Below are 21952 nucleotides of genomic sequence, written 5' to 3' on the forward strand. Positions count from 1 at the left end.
TGCACTAGGTCTTCATTGCTGCACGCAGGCTTTCTCCAGTTGAGGCAGGCAGGGGCTGCTCTTCCTTGTAGGCTTCTGTAGTTTTGGCACACGGGCTTCTCTGCCCCCTGGCATGTGGGATCCTCTGAGACTAAGGGTCAAATGCTCGTCCCTTGCTTTGGCAGGCAGATTCTTATCCACTGGACCATCAGGGAAGTCCCTCGGGCCTCCCTGTGCTCCATGGATGGCCCTCCTTCCCCTCTTCCTCTTTCTGTAATCCAAGAGAGGCTGTCCTCCTTGGAGACTTGGACTGAATTCCCAGGCCGTCACCCTTTCACCCACTGCAGGTCATTTCCTGACTGTAACTTCTTGACTGTTCCTCGATGTGATGACACCATTGAGGAAAGCTGAGTAATGGAGGGAGCATGACCTCTGTGAGATCTCCTTCTCTTCTAGATGTCCCAGTGGGCCAGAGATCAAGACTTAGAGGCCCAGGGGTCTGTCCAGAATCTTCACTCAATGACCTGCAGCTGTGTACCTTTGGGTGCCAGGCTTCAGCCCCCGGGACTGGCATTTGTCCTCTGTGAAATGGCTGTCCTAGGAGCACAGGGTCCAGACCTGGCTTTGTAGAGCTTTCCCAGAAGCAGATGGTGTCCTTCTGTGCAAATACGATTGTGTCTTCTACAACGCACCCCTCCTGTCAGTCTTCATAACTCACGTGCTCCTTACCCAATGGGCAGGGCGAGATCAGTGGCTCAGCCAGGCCCACCCTTCCCCACTGTGCGCCCAGGCAGGGGACTGGGAAGATGGGGGAAGGGTACCTTATTTCACAAAAAGATGATGGTGGGGCCAGCCCTTGGCATTTTCTCCTGAGCCTCTGTTCTCATGATCTGGCTTTCTCACCTCAACAAGCCTTGACTTAATGCTGCACCATATGAGCCCCAAACCAGCTTTCTTTGCCTGTTGTTCCCAAGGGTGCCCTCCATCTGCAGGCCGTGCCTTGACGGAGGCTTGCTAGACTGAGGGGAGGGGCAGCCCAGTGTGCCAGCTGACTTGGAGCCTGGGTAAGTGTGTCATCCTCTTAGAGTCCAGCGTGCTCAGCGTCTCCTCAGCGCCTGCTGAGCAGGCGGATTATGGAGGGAGGTGGCGGCAGCAGAACTCAGAGCTCTCCTAGATCATTCAGCCAGTTGACTTAAACCCTGGGAGCTGGTCTTTGTAGCTTGACAGTAATTGTCTCTGGAGAGGCAACTGGAACAGCTAGCCTGCAGAGAGACATTGCAATGTCCAGTCCCTACCACGGTTTTAGTCTTAGGAGCATCTCCATAAGCAGATGGGTTTGTTCTTGACTTTGGTTTACGGCTGAGGGAAGGAATTCTCAGAGAAGTCTGGTAACTTGGCCAGGGTCGCAGGGTGAGTGTAGGATTGGAATTAGTATCATCGAACACACAGTACCCTAAAGAGGGTAAAGTTTGACATTTGTGCCGACCCAGAAGGACTAGTACAGCAGACCATAAATGTCACCCGTCTCAGACTTCTTCCAGCTTCCTGCTCTGTCATCCTGAGCATGGAGCTTTTGTCCTTATGCTCATAAGATCACTGCTGAATCCCCAAGCATCACATCTGTGTTCCAAGTAGTAGGCAGGTAGATGGGTGAAAGGAAAAACTCAAAAGGCCAAGTCTGACTCTTTAAAAAAAATTTCTCCTCAAAGCTCCAGAAACTTCTGCTGACATTTCAGCCAGAACTGAATCTTCTGACCACCTTTGGCTACAGTTCAGTTCAGTTTAGTCGCTCAGTCATGCCCAACTCTTTGGGACCCCATGGACTACAGCACATCAGGCTTCCCTGTCCTTCACTAGCTCCTGGAGTTTGCTCGAACCCATGTCCATTGAGTCGGTGATTCCATCTAACCATCTCATCCTCTGTCTCCCTCTTCTCCTCCTGCCCTTTCCAAGCATCAGTCTTTCCCAGCATCAGGGTCTTTTCCAGTGAGTCAACTGTTCGCGTCAGGTGGTCAAAGTATTGGAACTTCAGATTCAGCATCAGTCCTTCCAATGAATACTCAGGGTTGATTTCCTTTAGAATTGACTGGGTTGACCTCCTTTGCATAAATCTCTAAGCACCTTCTCCAGGCCAGACCCTGTGGAGGGCAGAGTCACCCTTTCTCCCTGGAAATCTGCAGGCCGTTTGGGGAGGTGGCTAAGAAGCAGATACATGCCACTGGAAAAGATGCGACAAGGAAGAGGACATTAACTCCTCTGCCCTGAGTCCTGTCCAGGACAGCCCTCTCTCACCTGGCTCTGTTTCCCTGTCCAAGGTTATCTCCTCTGCTGAGGAACCCAGGGTGGGTGGCTACCTCCTGTCTTACAGATGGATCTCCAGTGTCTCAGAGGGCTTGGGAAAAGGCCGAGCTTGGGTTTGAACCCTGATGCCCCAAGCCAGTGGGGACACTGCCCGGCCTGGCCTATTTTTAGAGGGCGCCATGTGGGTCAGCTGAAGAGACAATGGAGAATGCAGCCCCCACAATGAACCATTGTTCCCATGGTGGCTTTAGAGCCAGGGCTGGGCCCGGCAGATGACCTGTGGCCCCCACTGGGGGCCGGACCATACTGCATCCTCTGTGGATTTTTCCAGCGCTTGTAATGCAGGCACTTAGAGGAAGAGAGGGCTGGGGAAATGAGGGACTCATTTTTGGGGGGGCATAAGGCTGGGACCCCTGTGCTGAGGGCAGGCCTGGGTACTAGGAGGGAGCCTGGTACACCCAGTACCATCCCCTGTAAAGCACTCACCCTCCCCAGGAGGCTCTATTATACTTCCCATTTCATAGAAGCAAGGTACAGCCCAGGAGATGCTTCAGGTGTCTTCAAAGAGGAAGCCTTGTGAGACCTTGCATCACTCAGACAGAGATGGATGGAGAAGGGAGAGAGTTTTTGTTAAAAGCACAGATAATGAGCTTTTCTGCTGTCAAGGTGGAACCTGAGAATTGGGGTGTATTTCTTTATTTTTGAGTCAAGGTCTTCAGATTGGCAACCACTGACCGCAAGGGATGGGATGGGTGGGTTTCCGTGGTCACCCCCCCAGTCCATCTCTGCTTCTGTGAGTGATTTCTGTAGCCAGAGAGACCTGCCACTCAAAGCCCAGGACCAAATGAGAAGCTTCTGCAAACCGCAGTGGCACGCGCTGGGTGTCTGCAGGCAGTAATTACAGCCACACCATGGCTTCACGTCCCACATGACAGGCCCGTCTGTCTATTCTCTCCCCAGGAGCAGGACATTGAGACTTTGCATGGCTCCATTCACGTCACGCTTTGTGGGACCCCCAAGGGGAACCGGCCCGTCATCCTGACCTACCACGACATTGGGATGAACCGTAAGTTCTGAGGAGTTCTGGGTGAGCCAGTTCCCCCCAGGGCTGGGGGACACAGTCAGCTAGGAAGGGCGGCTGCGGGGGCGTCCAGATCTTTCTCTTTTGCTGGGAATTCCTGGAGCTGTTCTGGGAAGAACTCTCACTATGGGTGGTGCTAGTGACAAAGAACCCACCTGCCAACGCAGGAGACCAAAGAGATGCAGCTTCCATCCGTGGGTTGGGAAGATTCCCTGGAGCAGGAAATAGCAACCCTCTCCAGTATTCTTGCCTGGAGAATCTCACGGACAGAGGAGCCTGACGGACTATAGTCCACGGGGTCGCAGAGAGTTGGACACGACTGAAGCAACTTAACATGCAGGGGACTTCCTGGAGATGTTCTGGGAAGAATTCTTGCTACAGACTGGACAAGCCTGGAGTGCACTGCCCAGGGGCCTGGAGAGGCTGGGAGCTCAGGAGCCCTCTGCCGTCAGCATGTGTGACAGGGACTGCTTTTACTGAAAGCATGCTGTAGATTTTCGTATTTTCACAGGATTGTGTAACCACCAACACAATCCGTTTTAGAGCAGTTTTGACAAGTGAAGTGAAAGCGTTAGTTGCTCAGTCATGTCTGACTCTTTGCGACCTCCTGGACTATCCTCTCTGTCCATGGAATTCTTCAAGCGAGGATCCTGGAGTGGGTAGCCATTCTCTCCTCCAGGGGATCTGCCCGACTCAGGGATTGAACTCGGGACTCCTGCATTGCAAGCAAGTTCTTACTGTCTGAGCCCCCAGGGAAGCCTGTCCTTTTACCTGTCACCCAATCTCCCATGCCCTCCAACCCCTGGCCTCCACTCAGTCTGCCTTCTGTCCCTAAGATCTGCCTGCTTTGGACGTTTTTTTATCAGTGGAATCACACAAAATGTGGGCTTCCTGTCTGGCTTTTTCTGATTCGTCCACATTGTACCATGTATTAGTACTCTGTTCTCTGAATGAGACCCCGAGGTGTGGACCCAGCACAGATGACTTATCTGTTCCCAGCTGTTGGGCATTTGTCCTGCTCCCTCGTTTGGACTATTGTGCATATGCTGCTGCTGTGAATGTTTAGACTGTGGATTCTTATGATTACCAGGAAGTGTTACCAAAGGTGGGCTTTTTACTGATGGAGGGGGCCCGAAATAAGATCAACTTAACATTACAGTTTCAGAAAGCAGAAATGGTACTGTGATGATTAGGAAGGAACTTATAGGCCTTCCTAGTCTAGTGTGTGTTGCAGGCTGGGTGTTTGCTCAATTCTTGATCAGCAGACTGCCTGACTGACATTTTTTTTGCCACAGCTTCTTAAGACCCTGAGGCTAGGAGTGATGTCAGTCACGGAAAACTGATTTTGTCCTTCACTCTCATTCCTTTTATCAATCTCATCTTTTCCGACATGTCTTCCCCATAGCCATAACCATCTGTACCAGATCCCATGCTAGGTCCCTTTTTTAAAATTGTATTTATTGGCTCCGCTGGGTCTTCATTGCTCTGTGCAGGCTTTCTCTAGTTGCAGAGAGTGGGGCTACTCTTCACTGTGGTGCGCGGGCTTCTAGCCTTTTATCAGCAGAGGACAGTGCGAAATAAAAGGTGACCATTCTTGAAAGTTCCTTCTGTCTGCCGTGTAGGCGTGAAACAGAATGGACGCAGACTTCATTCCCTCCTAACTTCTTCCTCTGCTCTCTCGCCTGCCTCTTCTCCAGACAAAACCTGCTACAACCCTCTCTTCAACTCCGAGGACATGCAGGAGATCACCCAGCACTTTGCCGTCTGCCACGTGGATGCCCCCGGCCAGCAGGACGGCGCTGCGTCCTTCCCCACGGGGTAAGAGCAGGGAGCCTTGGGCCCCGGGAGAGGGGCAGGAAAGCCGTGTAGGGTGGAAACAGGCAGTAGGGGGAGGCCTTGGCTGGGTTTTAACTTTTTTCTTTTTTATTGTAATAAAATGTATATAACTTACATTTACCATGTTTAGCCATTTTTCAGTGTGTTAAGTACATTGACACTGTGGTGCAGCCATCACCACCATCATCTCCAGGACTTTTTTATGAGCCTAAACTGAAGCCCCACAAGCGTCATACACTAACTCCCCATCCCCCACCCCTCTGGACACCCTGTCCCTGGCCTCACAGCAGCCCGTTTAGGCTGACTTTTTAATAGGTGTTTGTGATCTAGACAGGACTGAAGTGAGAGAGGTTCTTGACAAGATGAAATGGTTAGCAGAAAGATCTAGAAAGTTGGGCAGAAAAAGAGCGTTGTTGGAAGTAATATTGATGAAATACGTCCTGTGACCAGGCTTAATCATCTTTATTTGCAAATGTTATTTGCATTTAATCCTTATATAACCAGTGCTGGTAGCACCATTCTCTAGATGGAGAAACTGAGGCATGGAGAGGTTGACTGCCTTGCTCAAGGCTGTGCGACTAGTTTAACCGGAGGAGGGGGGTGATCGGGTTTGAGCCCAGTCTGCTGAATCTAAGGCTCATCCCCTCTTGGGAACATCAGGCTACCTTGTTCGTGGTTGTCTACACTTCCTGCTCCCCCGTGGTGTGCGACTGGCATGGCCTTTCAGTTCTGGCTGTGAGACTGAGGCCAGGCTTAATGAATGTACTGGACAGTCAGGGTCACACAGGAGAGGCAGAATCCTGCCATGGTGTGATCAAACCAACGTGGGAGCAGGTTCTTGGGTTTAAAGTCTCCCAGAAGAGGCCTTCTTGGTCTCCACAAAGAGATCTCCTTTTTTGGTTACTATTCTGAATTATCCTTTTTTTTCTTTCCTTTTTTTTTTTTTTACTGAAACAATTTGTTGGAGTATAGTTGATTTGCAGGACTTCCCAGGTGGCACAGTGTTAAAGAATCCGCCTGCCAATGCAAGAGATGCTAGAGACGCAGGTTGGATCCCTGGTTCGGCAAGATCCCCTGGAGAAGGAAGTGGTAGCCCACTCCAGTATTCTTGCCTGGGAAATCCCATGGATGTAGAAGCCTGGTGGGCTATAGTCCATGGGGTCTCAAAGCGTCAGAAACGACTGAGCACCTAAGCATAGACGATTTACGGTATTGTGTTGGGGCTTCCCTGGTAGCTTAGATGGTAAAGATTCTGTCTGTATTGCAGGAGACCCGGGTTCGATTCCTGGGTTGGAAAGATCCCCTGGAGAAGGGAATGGCTACCCACTCCAGTATTCTCGCCTGGAGAATCCCACGGCCAGAGGAGCCTGGTGGGCTACAGTCCATGCGGCTGCAGAGAGTCAGACACGACTGAGCGACTTAGTGTACAGCACAGTGATTCAGTTATACATCTGCATATGTTCATCGTATTTCAGATTATTCTATTTTATTGTAAACTATATATTTTGTATCGAGGTATAGCCGATCAACAATGTCGTGATAGTTTCAGGTGGACAGTGAAGAGACTTGGCCATACATATACACGTATCCACCGATTTATCCTAAATCATTCATCTTTCTCAGAGAGGAAGGGAAGGGACACCCAGAGATACAACATACAGGTTATAAACTTCTTAATACAGCCGCAGATGAAGACAGAGGTCTGTCAGCATATCTTTGCTTAGCCAGATTAAAAGAGTTAGGGTGACCCAGTGGCTCTTAGCTCCCAATGGGGACATTTAAAAAATATTCTGAAACCTTGACTCCACTCCCAGGAATTTTTATTCAGTTGACCTAGAGGTTAAGGTGCTGGGTCTTTGTTCCCCAAAGTCACCATGCGATTCCAGCCTTTGGCTTGGTGGGGGGCGGGGTGGGTCTGGCTTCCGTCTGCCTCCTGTGGTTGGGGGTCTCCTCGGCCCTCCAGAGTGCATGCCCTTCATCCCGAGGCTGAGTTGGCAAAGCAGGGATGGCGGGGAAGCCCTGGCTGGTCCTTCTGCCTCTGGAGTCAGCTTCCTGCACGTGGGGGCCTCCTGAGTAAGTGTGGGCATGCAGCTCTCGGGAGGCAGAACCAGCCTAGAAATGGGAGATAATCGGGAAGGAGAACCTGGGTTCAGCGTGACGTGGTGGGCAAGGTTGCTGCTGTTCAAGAGGAAGGAGCCAGGCAAGGAAGCGGCTCCATGTGGGACCAGGGCTTGGACCACTCATGTCCCCGTTGGAAAGGTGGGCACAGTGAGAGCAAGAGACCCCTTCCAGGCCCTGCTAAGGAGCTGGTGATGGGAGCTTCTGTTGCTTCCTGCATCTAGCAAAGGGGACGGCCTCGCCCTGAAGTCAGACCCAGGCGGCTGGCAGACTCCCTGCCATTGTTGCTCAGTCCTAAGTTGCGTCTGACTCCTTGGGACCCCGAGGACTGCAGCACGCCAGGCTTCCCTGTCCTCCACTGTCTCCCGGAGTTTGTGCAAACTCGTGTCCATCGAGTCGGTGATGCTGTCCAACCATCTCGTCTTCTGTCGCCCCCTTCTCCTCCTGCCCTCAGTTTTTCCCAGCATCAGGGTCTTTTCCAGTGAGTCGGCTCTTTGTGTCAGGTGGAGCAGGCTCCCTAACCTCCCCAGTGTGAGCCCTTACACCGTCGTGCTCTAGCATACCTGCTGTCATGGGCCAGTCTGGAACAGAGGGGAGCTCCTCCAGCCCTCTGTTAGCAAAATTTGTGGTCCCAGAGGATGTGTGAATCGAGGCGTCTCTGTGCCTTAAACTCCCCCAGGTCTCCTTTCTTGAAGCTGAATTAGGCCACTGTGTCCACCCCAGCAGGGTGGTGTGTGTTCTCCACCTTGTGTCCCAGGCATGTCTTGGGGAGAGAAGTTAAGAGGGGATTTCCGTAAGATCAGGAACCCTTCCTGGCAGGGCTGCCAGGGGACCTCCTTTGAAATCCTCAGAGCTCAAAGTCCCTGTTCATCTATAAAACCAAGTCACTTTTCTCTTAGCCTCAGTGATATTTATAATCTTTATATGAGGGAAATCATAGCAACCTTAGAGATTTGTTGTAAAGATTAAATGAGCTTATGTGCTGTGCTCAGCCATTCAGTCCTGTCTGACTCTTTGCGACCCCATGGACTGTAGCCCACCAGGCTCCTCTGCCCATGGAATTTTCCAGGCAAGAATACTGGAGCAGGTTGCCCTTTTCCTACTCCAGGGGTCTTCCTGACTCAGGGATCAAACCTGCATCTCTTACGTCTCCTGCATTGGCAGGCGGAATTCTTTAGCACTGAGCCACCTGGGAAGCCCAAATGAGTTTATAATGCTCATCTAATGCTCGGTGTGGGGCCTGGGACATAGAAAGCAGTTTGTAAAGGGCCACTTTACAAAGTCAAGGGTGTGGGGGGATTAGGATGGAGAGCATCCTTGCTCAGAGGAACAGGCTGATACACTGTGGGGGTGCCTGGAATAAGGGCCACGGAGGGACTAGACCGAGGAGTCCGGGGCATGAGGCAGGTTGTCACACCGTCCCTGCCCTTCAAACGTGTTCCAGTTTGCACTGTTTATTTCTGCCGGGGTCCGAGCTCTCGCTAACCGCCTCTGTGTGCCCTCTCCCAAGGTACATGTATCCCTCCATGGACCAGTTGGCTGAAATGCTCCCCGGAGTCCTGCAGCAGTTTGGGTAAGAGCTTGCAGAGAAAGGTGACCTCTAGCTTCTGTCTCTCCTGGCGCCTTGGTCTGGCCCCACCCCTGAAATCTAGGTGAATGTTTAAAGATAGGGAAGAAATCAGCTTGTCACACTCTGCAGACAGTGTATGTCTCAGTCTCTTTACTCCGGTGTGCTTCTTGCAAGTCGGGCTGTTCTTGAGTGGATCCACCCCATGATGGCAGCCACTCAACCCACCCTTTCCCCACCTCTCCTCTCTTATTGCCTTTTCTTTCCCATGGGATGTTCTGGAACGGGCTACCTGAGCCCTCCATGTCTCCCTCCAGGCCCTTATTTCTTCAGTGCTCATTTCCTTCTTCCTTGAGCCTTTCATGTAATGATAACACCTCAGAGTTCTTGCCCAGTTCAACTTGCCTTCCAAATTTTAGAATCCAAAATACAGCTGAAGGGCGGGAAGAGGAAGTTCAGGGACTAGGCCTTCCCGTAACTGGCCTTCGGGCACTGTCCGAGCCTGGCCGCCGTCAGGAGCAGAGTGAGGGGAGAGGAGTCTTCCCGAGGTTGCGGTCTTCTGTGAGGCCACAGAGCGCGTGGCATCGCAGTTCCTCCAGGGCACGTAAGGCAGCATGCTGCCAGCCACCCCCAGGGATGCCCAGGACAGACGCTGGGGGAGACGGGGCTCCTCAGGGCAGGGGGCTCGGGCTGCAGGGCCTCGCAAGGCTCCCCCGCCTGGGATATGAATTTTTATTTCTGCTTCCAGGCTGAAGAGCATCATTGGAATGGGAACTGGAGCAGGTGCCTACATACTCACTCGCTTTGCTGTGAGTCTTTTTGTTTTTTGTTTTAACTTTTTATTTTGTATTGGAATATAGTGTGTTAGTTGCTCGGTCATGCGTGACTCTTTGCAATATCATGGACTATAGCCCCCGCCAGGCTCCTCTGTCCAGGGATTTTCCGGGCAAGAATATTGCAGTGGGTAGCCATCCCCTTCTCCAGGGGAACTTCGCATATTGCAGGCAGATTCTTTACCATCTGAGCCACTCGGGAAGTCCCTATTGGAGTATAGCCGATTAACAATGCTGTAATAGTTTCAGATGAACAGCGAAGGGACTCAGCCATACATACGCATGTATCCATTCTCCCCCAAACTCCCCTCCCGTCCAGGCTGCCATATAATGTTGAGCAGAGTTCCATATGCTGTGCAGTAGGTCCTTGTTGGTTAAAAAGAAACATTTTTTAAAAATATGTTTTAAATCAAATTAATTCAAGATTAAGGCAGAAAATTGGAAAAACCACAAATAAAAAAATCACAAAAGGGAAAAAGAAATGAACCATAATTGCATTTCCCAAGGGAGAACCACAGTTCACATGGGGCTGTGTGGTCCAGAGTTCTGTATGCCCGGGGCACGTGAGGGCTGTGCCCCCAGGCACACAGCAGTGGCCCTTTCCCCTTCATTGAAAGGCCGCACTAGACAGATGCTTTTATCGTCGTCCTGATCATGACCAGGGCCTCACATCACCGAGTGTTCTGTTGTGGCCCTTCTTTGTGATAGCTGCACAGTTTTTGTAGTCAGGAAAGTCTTGGACCCTGACTGATGCTTAACTAATCAGAGATGCACGTGTTAGCATGATGAATGTCACTGACATTACTCGGGGTCCATCTCAGGGGCTCTCAGGTCCTTTGTATCCTGACCAGACATTGTATTCAACCATATGTAATCTGACGGCCAATTATTTGCTGGACTTTCTAGAGGTTAGGAATGCTAGCATGAATACAAAATGGTTTGGCTGTCTAGGCTCTGAGCCCACAAAATATAGTCTCAACTCTATCTTAGATTTCTGTCTCTGAGAAGTAAGAGGATTCTTACTGATTCCTGGAGAGCCGATTACCTTGTCTGATTTATGATGTCCGTGGTATGATGTACCCATTTCACAGCTGGGGAAGCTGAGGGGCAGCGGGGTGAAGTGACTTGTCCCAGGCAGGTCTGCCAAGTGTGTGTGCTTCTACTCTTCCTATGGTCTCCTCTTTGTACTCTCTCAGAAGTCCCACGTAGTGTCTACTATGCTGGAACCTCAGTTTTGGAAGTTGGGGGGCATATCCAGAGCATCAGCCTGCTCTGGGGGTCCACACGGACCCTCTCGGACTTTTCTCTGTCTTCAGTTTGACTTTAAAGTTCACAGTCTCTCCTGTGGCCAGGTTGTCTCTCTCACCTCGTGCCTTGAATTGCAGCTCAACAACCCCGAGATGGTGGAGGGCCTTGTGCTCATCAACGTGAACCCGTGTGCGGAAGGCTGGATGGACTGGGCTGCCTCCAAGGTGAGCCTGGGGGCCTGGGTCAGCCGGGGGTATCCCAATCTGCAGAGGGGCAGGCGTGCCCGACTCTGCCTGGAGGGCAGACTGCAAGGAACCTCTCCTTGCACCCCCTTCCACTATCCCCAGCAAAGAAGGCTGCTTTCCTCTGCTTGGCTTTGAATAGTGAACATGATCTCAGCCATGCACCATTCGGATTTCAACAAATCACTACTGTCCAAGTCAGTGATACCAGTAGGATGTGGGTCTCCAGCCAGCTTTGATAAGGAGAGCCTGGGTTAAGATGTAGCTACTGAGGACGTAGCATATGTTGGGTTTATATCAAGATGCTGAGACTAAAAAGACAAACAAGACAAAAGACAAATGTCTGTCACCCCAGTCCCCTACATAGGATTAATTAAAAAATATATATGTTTGGTACTGATTTTATGCCACTTAGTTTTATGCCGGTAATAATTAGCTAACATGTGTTGAGTATTTATCAGGTTCTCTTTCTATGTTCCGTGGCTATATCTGCATGACCTCATTCAATCCTCAGGCAGCCCAGGAGTGGGGATTGTTATGACCATCTTATGGAGGAGGAAACTGAGGGTCGCAGGGTTAGAATGTTGTCCAGGGTTGCACAGAGCCGGGCAGTGAGAGATCTGGGGCCGAACAGGACCCCTTGGACTCTGGGGTCCTCGGATCACCCCTGAGCTGGGCTCACCGCGGGCTCCACCTCCATCAGCAGGTGCCAGGTGCCCGCCTGGACCCAAGCTCCACAGGGCAGGAAATGCAAAGAGAACAGGGCACATCCCTGCCCGGGCAAGGGCCCTCGCTGTCTCGGGAAGCTCAGCTCTGGCTGGGTTCCTTGTTTATCTTTAAAAAATGATTATTGTTTTTTTTCATAAAGGCCCCCAGTATTTGCCAAGGAGAAGGGGAAACCATTCCAATGGAAACAGGACAAAGCCTTTCAAGCCGGGGTTATCCTGGCTTCTCATTTGGAAAGTGTGTTTTTGCCAAGGTTGGAGTGGCTGTCGGGGGCAGGGAGTGTGAAGGGGTCGTGCCCCTCCGCACACCTCCCACCCCACCCTGGCCACTCTGATATTTCATTTCTTCCTGGAACATTCTGCCAGGACACGGGAGCCCTTTCCTCCCGCCGGCATGATATTCAGGAGCGGAACACACTCCCTGTTTTTTATTTTGTTTTCCAGCAAAGGGAGTGACATTGCAGTGGGCTGGTTTGGCTTCTTGGTAGCTGTCCTGTGCCAGGCGTGGGGCTGGGCCGCTGACCATTGGCTGATGTGGGCCTGAGCGCTTTTTGTGGGTTTTACTGTTTGCACTGTCTCTTTCCTTCTCAGCTGCAGCCCTGGTGGAAGACCTCTCTCTCGGGGGTCTAGTGTGTGTCAGACACTAGCAGTTGCCTTGTGTAGCCCTCGCCTTGGCCTTATGACTCTGAGCTTCCCGGCACCCTGGTTATGATCAGAGATCTGAGGTCCAGCGGCTCTGTGACACGCCCCCAAACCCAGGGTCTCGCAGCTAGGAGAACACCCAGGTCTAGAGCTTCTCTCCCCTTCCGGTCCCTGCCTGACACTGAAGTTGGTCAACACACATTTATGGAGCTCCTACTGTATACTTAGCATTTATACCTAGCTGTATATACAGCTCCATAAATGCTGTATACCCAGCATTTATGGAGCACCTACTGTATGCCTAGCACTTACGGAGTTCTTGCTATATGCCTAGCATTTATGGAACTCCAGCTTTGTCAGTGGGAGCAGGTAGAGAAGAGAAGGTCACAGTATTCAGAGAGAGGAAACTAGCTTGAGAGGGAAAAATCTGGGGGATGACATAGAAAGGATAGTTGGGCATAAACAGATCCTGTTATATAGACTAGCAACTTAATGTGTGTTTGGAAGCAACAGACAACACCCTACCCCACACCCCCCGCCACCCCTTGCTGAGGACTTGGTGAGCTGTGGCCTGGTGAAAGCTGGGAAAATGTGCGATCTTTGTTCAGACACATTTCTGCCCATCTCCTGTGCCCCGGGCTCTGAGAATAAGGAACGGATGGAGGGCCAGGCCACGTCTGCCAGGGCTCCAGGCCCCGTAGGTAACTGGAGACACCTTCCATCATGGGGTGACCCCAGACTTGGATGCGGGGGAGCCCATGCCACTGCTCCGCCCCGGGGCAGTGGGGTTTGCTGACCCTGTCTGGCTGCTGCACAAATGCCTGCGATCTAATCCCGCCTGCTTCTGTCCTCCCAGATCTCCGGATGGACCCAAGCCCTTCCAGACATGGTGGTGTCGCACCTCTTCGGGAAGGTGAGCGTGTGACCTGGCGTTCTGTTGTTCAGTCGTGTGCTGCCCCGCACAGAGGGCACGGAGCGAGGGGGCGACCCCCCGACCCTCCCCAAACAGCGAGTCATGACTCATTCACAATCGTCAAGTCATTCCTTCTCTCTCACTCTCCCTTCAACAGAAGTCTTTTTAAACAGCTTTATTGAAGTACAGCACATATTGAAAGTATAAAATGTGAGATTTTGGCATTCGTATACACCGGTAAGAACCATCACTGAAGCCCAGGTGACTAATGACACAGCTTTCCCCCAGGACTTCCCTGGGGCAGCCTGGCCCTCCTTCTCTCGGTCCTCCTCTAACCCTCTTTGGGTCGCTGCAGATTCGCCGCAGTTCCCTAGAGTTTTATGTAAACAGCATCACACAGTATGGGCTTCTTAATTTTCCAATCTGGCTCCTTTCAGTCCACATAATTATTTTGCGATCCATCTGTGTTGATGGGCATATTGAGAGTTCATCCCTTTGTCGTGCTGAGTGGTGTTCCGTGGTGTGGATAGACCAGAGGTTGCTTCTCCATTCACCGATTGAGGGACTTTGGGTTCTTTTCAGTTCTGGGCTATGACAAAGCTAACAGCATGCACATCTATGGACTGTGTCAGCCTCAGTCCTAAGGGCCTCTGTGATTCCTGTGAGAAAGACTTTTTATTCCCAGTTATGTATGTATACATATTACCCGCCCCCCTCCCCCACCCGTGGTGGATGAGGAAAATGAGACCAGAGAGGTTGAGTGACCTGTGTGAGGTCTCACAGCCAGCGAGAGGGGCTGAGATTGGAGCCCATGAGTCTGGGCCCAGTGTGGGTTCCTGTAACTAATGCAGGATGCTGGCCACCTGTGCCTCCGCTGGTACCTGGCACTCAGATGGGCTGCTGTGTAGGTGCGCCCACTGAGGCTGGTCTGAGCCAAGCCCCTGGTGACACGGGAGTGGTGCGTGGTTCTGCCGTGTCCCCCGGCCACCGTGGTCCCTGACTCTGGCTTTGTTCCTCCTGCTGAGGGAGAGGGCCGGATGTGGGTCTGAAGTGCCCCTCGATGCCCGTCCAGCCTGGTGATGTGTTCTGTTCCCTGTGTGTGGCCTACACACCACTGCCTGCTCCGAGGCTGGAGAGTGAGACCTTAGACACCCGGGGAGGCAGATGCTTGCTGAGTTGCTGCAGTGTGCGTCGAATTGCTCCTCGTGTTCGTTGGTGTGGCTGCTGTAGCAAAGCACCACAAGCTGGGTATCTTAAAACAACAGACATACATTCTCTCTCACTTCTGAGGCCAGGAGTCTGAAATCAAGTGTCAGCCGGGCCACAGTCCTCCAGTGGGACTAGGGGAAGGTCCTTCCTGCTTCTTCCCGGCTTCCGGTGGCTTCAGCATCAATTGGCGAGTGGTCCCTCACACTCCAGTCTCTGCCTCCATCTTTGCATGGCTTTCTCTCTATCTGTTTCAAATCTCCCTTTCTCTTACAAGGACACTGGTTCTAAATCTCTGGATTTAGAACCTACCAGGATAATGCAAGATGACCTCATCTCTGGATCCTTAACTTAATTACATTTGCAAAGACCTTCATTTCCAAATAAGTTAACTTCACAAGGTCCCGGAATGTGATGTGAACACATCACTGGGACAACCTTTCAAGCCGCCAAAGTCCTCTTTTTTTATGTTTCAGTTTCCATTACATTTTCTCCACCCTGAGTGTATAACGTGCACCTCGTAGGAATACAGGAAAGATCAGAGCCACTGTCTGTATTTTCTTGGAAGGGGGGTGTCAGGTATAGAGTGAGAACTTTGCCTGACTGTACCTGAAATTACTTGGGGTGTCTGTTTGTGCCCCCAACCCACTGCAGTTGTTTCGATCTGTAACCCCAGCACAATTCCTCAGACTGTGACTTTCTTTTTTCTGGGAGAACAGCTGGTTGGTCCCTGTTGCTTCAGTAATCGTGGACTGTCTTGACACAGCTCTGGGCTGACACTGGCCCCTCTTTGCTCCCTCCCACTCTTGATCTGGTTGTCGTCAATTACATCGGGCCCTTTCATGAAATTGCAGCATCCTCTGTTGTACAGATGAGAAACAGAACAGGCTCATAACTTGTTTGCCTCAAATCACATTCAGAAAGGAACCAGGGAGAGAGAAGGCGGAGGCCGGCCTTCTGCAAAGGTCGGTTGGCCCTCCTGGGGATCAAGATTGAGCTTCTTTCTGGCAACTTCCCATTGCATGGGTTAGTTTTGTTTTGCAAACATGAAAAACTTCTTTTCATCTCTTCCATTAAAAAGAAAATAATGGTAATTGCTAAAGTCGCGTCGGTGTTTACAATGGGCTTCCTAGACTGCCCAGCCTTTATTAAATCCTACAATTTGATGAAGTAGGTGATGTCACTCCCACTTTTTTTTTTTTTTTTTAAAGGAAACTGAGGCTCAGAGAGGTAAAACACTTGTACAAGTTCAGACCCAGGAGGACTGAGTTCAGATCAGAACTCCCAAAATCTGAGCCCAGAAAGGCATGCTTGCCCCTCCAGCTTTGTGATCGCTCTCCTTGCAGTTGATATTCAGACATCAGTCTGCTTCTGGGTACAGCTTCTACTTTCCCAAAGCTTCCCTCGGGCCCATAGCAGGCCTATGGATTAGGCTTTACCGTCTTCACTTTGTACCTGAATAAGAGGAAGGATGGCGAGGGCAGTGACCAGCCAGTGCCATAGTTCCCACAATGACATTGTCCTCTCTCTACGCAGGAGGAAATGCAGAATAACGTGGAGGTGGTCCACGCCTACCGACACCACGTCATGAACGACATGAACCCTGGCAACTTGCAGCTGTTCATCAACGCCTACAACAGGTACCCGTGCTGTTCAGCCACACGATGGCCGCTTTCGCAGGTCCGGAACTAAGATGGGGCAGGGAGGGGAGAACATAAAGGTAATTTAAGATGCAGCCCTGGAGCAAATAAATGAACAGAACAAGGGTGCCCAGGAAGGGCCCTGGGAAGTCAGGTGCCTCCCGGAGTTTTGAGTATTGATCCTTTGCAAGGGGGCTTCCCAGGTGGCACACTGGTAAAGAATCCATCTTGCCCGTGCAGGAGACACAGAAGACACAGGTTCGATCCCTAGGTTGGGACAATCCCCTGGAGTAGGAAATAGCAGCCCACTCCAGTATTCTTGCCTGGAGAATCCCATGAACAAAGGAGCCCGGCCTGCTACAGTCCATGGGGTTGCAAAGAGCAGACACGACTGAGTGAGCACACATGTACTTTGCAAGGAGCTTAACTCCACTCCAGATCACCAGGGGTGCAAGCTCGAGTGGGAACAGTCACATGGCAAATGGTCTGCACATGGATTTACGTATGTGCCTGTGCCGAGGCTGACCCTAAGAAGGACCAGAGGTGGGGAGAGCTGAGAGGGACGTGGAGAGGAATCCAGAAAGGCTACTGGGAGGTAAGGGACTCATTCCAAGGGTAGGGAGCAGCTGAGCCTGGCTTTTAGCAAGGGTGCAGCCCTCTCAAGCATACCTGGCTGACAGTCTGGGGCTCAGCTAGGGAAGGGGACAGCTCGGGGCCACTGATGTCGGCCAGGGGTTCTAGAATCCCCAAGGAACTCAGTCTGCCATTCCACAGAGGGGTCAAGGATGACCTGGGCTCTGTGTCTCCTCACATGTTAAGAACTCAACTTCTCGAAGGGCATTCATGTCCCTTCCCGCCTACCTTCCTCCCAGCCTCTTAGTGATGGAGGGACAGGTAATACTCGCAGTGAGTAGCTGAAGACACGGAGGCTGAGCACCCATTCATTCAGCAAACACTAGCGAGGACTGGAGTGGGCAGGCTTTTGACTGGGCGGTGGGCACTGAGGAGACCAGCAGTAGCTCCCGCAACCCCACACGCTTCAGGAAAGAACTGATGCCTCCTAAACTCCATGATGAGGGTGCCCTCACCATCATTTCCTGCTGGGGAAGCGAAGGCACAGAGAGGTTCAGCACCCTGCCCAAGGTCACACAGCTGGCAAGCAGAGGAGCCTGATTTGAATCCAGAACTGGCTCCAAGCTGACTGCTGGGAAAGGGTGTCTCATGCTGGGAGGTGCCAGGCAGGGAGAGGCTGGTGGCCATACGTACAGTGAGAAACCACGCTGCTGCTGCTAAGTCACTTCAGTCGTGTCCGACTCTGTGCGATCCCATAGACAGCAGCCCATCAGGCTCCCCTGTCCCTGGTATTCTTCAGGCAAGAACACTGGAGTGGGTTGCCATTTCCTTCTCCAATGCATAAAAGTGAGAAGTGAAAGTAAAGTCACTCAGTCGTGTCCGACTCTTCTCGACCCCATGGACTGCAGCCTACCAGGCTCCTCTGTCCATGGGATTTTCCAGGCAAGAGTACTGGAGTAGGGTGCCATTGCCTTCTCTGTGAGAAACCATAGGAGGGTTTAAAAGGAGGGAGTGAAAGGGTCAGGTCTGAGTTCTGAAGAGATGGTTTGGTTACTATGTAGAGGACTCCGAGTTAGGTGTGAGAGTAAGACTCAGACTAAAAGAAGAGCCTGGACAGCATTTGGGAGGTGAAGGCTGTGGCTTGGGGGACAGGTGGGAATGAGGAAGCCTCCACAGAAGGATGTGATTTGTGCATAAAAGGAAAAAAACAAAACAGAGGACAATAAGGTGGAGTCCACAGGAAATGTATGAGTCCTGCTGTCCCTGAAGCCACTTCGGTGGACCCAGAGGGGCTGGGGTGGGACCCCACACAGCTTGGGATGTGGGTGGCTGTTTGCCAGAGTGGCCAGCGTAGGACTGCGGGGTTGCCTGGGTGGAAGGGGGCTTCCTCCCGCGGAGGGCATGCTGTTATATGGTGCGTGTGTTTGTTGTTTGTCTGCAGCCGGCGGGACCTGGAGATCGAGCGGCCGATGCCTGGAGCCCACACGGTCACCCTGCAGTGAGTTGCCCTCCCCCCTGCGCTGTCTCTTCAGCTTTGCTGGCCAGTGCCAGCAGCATCTTAGCCCTGAGCTTGGCAGGACGGCCTGCCTGCTGCTAGGACAGCCCAGTGGGCAAGACCTGGGTGGATTCTAGCCATGGATTGGGCATGACCCAGCCTCACTCATCTCTCTGTGCAGGAGTTTGGTTTGTAGGGTGTCCCCGAGATCTAGGGTTGGGGGGACCTCAGATCTCAAACAAGGCATGCTAATAACCACACCCGACAGAATTTATGAAACACCTACTCTATGCCCAACTGTTTGAGGCTTTGCTTCACAGAGCCTGGAGACAAATAAGGCACAGGACCCACCTTGAAGTGCTTTATAAAACTAGAAGGAAAAGACAGTCGTGGGTATAACCAACTGGATTCTACCTTTAATGACTATGTCTTATTATAGTTCCTTACATGAACCATATGATTTGACACCTGAATTTGGCACATGTAATTTCCTTAATTAGGTGTGTCCTTTTTGTCTCTGTTTTTGATGACTGGCAAAATCCTACTCATCCTTCCTTGAGTAGTACTTGAAAATAAAATATCAGGGCATAGAAGGTCTCTGGCTGAAATTCATACTAGGGTGTAAATGACTACTTACCCATTTTTCCTAAGAATAAAGCAGAGGGTGGAGAAAGAAGATAGTAAAAGAGGGAAGAGTACAGGGGAAAACAACATAATTTTTTTTTTTTTTAAGGATTCTGGTCCCAGCCTGGCAGGTGTGGGAGCATGAGAACCTTTAAATGAACCTTGTGTTAACTCCCTGTCTCTCCCTGCCCCCAGGTGTCCTGCTCTGTTGGTGGTTGGGGACAGTTCTCCTGCTGTGGACGCTGTGGTATGTAGAAATCACCAGTAGCTTTTGTACTTAAATCGATGGTCCAGATCTGGTTGACTTTATATGAAGTCTCCCTGCCCACCCTCTGCCCCTCCTCTGCTCCCATCAGAGCAAGTGACGTCTTCTAGATGCCATACTGGACTTTGGGCAGAAGGCCCAGCCACCAGCCTCCTTCCCTGGTGACTGCCAGCCCTAGTTCCTTGGCAGTGGGCCTTCTAACTCGTCTCCCAGGCCCCCTCACCTGCCGAGCTGCCTCCCACTGGCTTGTTTCTATGGGCATGTTGCCACTTGAATTCCTGGCCAGGAGACTCTGCCCATTTGGGAGTCAGGTGGCACTTTCAGACCTGGTTGGAGCCTTATCATCTGACAGGGCAGAGAGGGACCTGGGAGCAGAGCTTAGGAAAGGCTCAGTTCACCCCTTAATTCCCACCTGTGATGTTGTAAGGGTAAAACAAGGATTCTGTCTTTCCAACATCACTATAGCTGGGGACATGGGAGGCTTAGGGGCTATTGGGAAAAGTCTAGAATTGTGATGTGCTTTGGGAGGTGAGCTAGTGCAGGGTCTGCACATGTTCATTTAGTAAAGACCTGGGGTATCCAAATGAACCATGCAATCTAGTCCACTGGAAATGGCAGCCCACTCCAGTATTCTTGCCCGGAGAACTCCATGAACAGAGGAGCCTGGAGGGCTATAGTCCATGGGGTTGCAAAGAATCAGACACGACGAGCAACTAACACTTAACCTTAAGTCCACTGGACATAATCGTAGGATGTATCAATAAAGATACATAGGTTACATTAAGAGAGGTGATAATTCTACTTTAGGCACTCTGGACATCCCAAGTGAGGATTTTTCCCACTTCTGGATGCACTTGTAAGAGGGTCACTGAGAAACTGAAGAAAGAAACCAGTTTGGTGGATGTGGTTTCATGCGAAGAATAGTTGTCAGGACTGGGGATGTTGAATCTGAAGAGTCATTGGCAGCAGCTGGTTAAAGAAGCCCGTTCATTTAGTGACTGTTTCTGTAGCACCTTCTACAGTTTAGCTAATCTTCCTCACAACCCTTTGAAAAAGATACTATCTTTATTTTATTGATGAGGAAACTGAGGCTCAGAGAGGTTAAGTAACTTGTCCAAGAGCACACAGCTCATGGTAGCAGGGCTAGAATTTAAAGCCATCTATTTAATGCCACAGCTTGTGTTTTTTCTTCCATGCCAGTAGGAATATTGGAATTTCTGATGATGGTAGCAGAGTGGCAGGGAGGGGGTAAAGTTTATGACTTTGGCTCCAGGTAGGAAATTAGAAATTTTTTCTCCCTCTTCCCATCCAGGTGGAGTGCAACTCAAAACTGGACCCAACGAAGACCACTCTCCTCAAGGTACAGGGAAAACGATGGGGGGTTGCATTTATTCTTTCTTAGAAACACCAAAAATTTTGTGCAGACTTGAGTTGTGCCTGATTATAGTATAACTGGTGGTCAGAAACCACAGAAATGATGACTGTCTGTTCACAAACACCTACTGAGTGCTGGCTGGCAACCCAAGACTGCAAAGATGAAGGGATCTATGTATGGGACTCCAGGAGCTTATGGGCTGCTGGCCATTGTGCTCTGGAGAGGGATGGACAGGAATTGTGTGGGCAGGGCCTGATTCTAGAAAGACTCTGCTCACTGTACCACCCTGCCCTGCTTCATGGGCCCCTGGAGCTCAATTCCCTTGTCTTGTCACTACATCCTCATTAGGCTGAGGGCCTCCCTGGGTTAGCTGACCTTGACCTTGAGCCTGGACTGTAGGCTGGCCACAGCCTCACTCACTCTCACTGGAAGAGACCTTCCAGCTCTGTTTCCCTATCCTCATCCCATCCGCATTTCCCTCCCCAAGTGCTCCAGAGCCTTAGGCTTTGGATAAATCTTCACGTGTGCCTGAAATGGCCTTAAGCAGCGATGGCTTTGGATGTGGCTTTTTAATAGGACCTTCAGAAGCGACAACATTTACCAAGGATGGACAACCAGGAGCCTCATCAGACCTGAAGGCTTGAATGTTGCATTTTCCTTCCGAGGGATCTTTAAAGAAATCATGTGTATGGGGCCTTGTGCAGTGAATGCTTTCTGGTCAGACAGACCCGACTTGGGACTTTACAAATTCCTCCAATTCCCTCTGGCCCAGTTTCTGCCTCTAAAGTGGGACAGCCATCCCTTCCAGGGTTCTTGAGGGGCAGAGCGAAATCACCTACAGGGCCTAGCACAGCGCCTGGCCTGTCAGGAGCTGCCAGTAATGGTGCGAGAAGGCAGAGTTCAATGCCGACATGGTTAATAATCAAAGCAGCCTAGCCGAGGGACGTGGGGGTTTCCCCACCCATAACCTGCCCGGGTCCCCTCACAGGGCGGGACCCGGGTAGGGCAGCAGGCAGAGTGGATGCCCACTTGCAGCCAGGCCCGAGTCGGCATGCCCTCCACCGAGGCCTTGCACTAACCGGTTTCCCTGTCTCCCCAGATGGCAGATTGCGGTGGCCTCCCGCAGATCTCTCAGGTGAGTCACACCTGTCTCCACTCCCCACATGGAGGGCAGGGGTCTCTGGGACCTGTTAACCCCTTTACCCTCGCTGCCTGCTCCCCCCTGCCCCCACACCGTGACGTCTGAGGACATGTTGTAGACCTGTTACCGTTTGTAAAAGTGCTTGCAC

At 51.4% G+C, this 21952-nt stretch overlaps 1 protein-coding gene across 2 annotated transcripts in view; it reads left to right on the forward strand.

The window, feature by feature from the left end:
* The window catches only part of NDRG1 (N-myc downstream regulated 1), a 56358-nt gene that overhangs the window by 26446 nt on the left and 7960 nt on the right, over window positions 1-21952 (forward strand). For both annotated transcript variants that reach the window (NM_001035009.3, XM_010811920.4), the window contains 11 exon segments: window positions 3241-3346; window positions 5059-5179; window positions 8826-8888; window positions 9631-9691; window positions 11101-11187; window positions 13429-13485; window positions 16228-16331; window positions 18346-18402; window positions 19219-19270; window positions 20601-20648; window positions 21763-21798. In NM_001035009.3, the coding sequence (NP_001030181.2) occupies window positions 3241-3346; window positions 5059-5179; window positions 8826-8888; window positions 9631-9691; window positions 11101-11187; window positions 13429-13485; window positions 16228-16331; window positions 18346-18402; window positions 19219-19270; window positions 20601-20648; window positions 21763-21798 (792 nt within the window).

This window comes from Bos taurus, chromosome 14 (genome assembly GCF_002263795.3).
Source record: "Bos taurus isolate L1 Dominette 01449 registration number 42190680 breed Hereford chromosome 14, ARS-UCD2.0, whole genome shotgun sequence".
In the NCBI taxonomy this organism is placed as follows: domain Eukaryota; kingdom Metazoa; phylum Chordata; class Mammalia; order Artiodactyla; family Bovidae; genus Bos; species Bos taurus.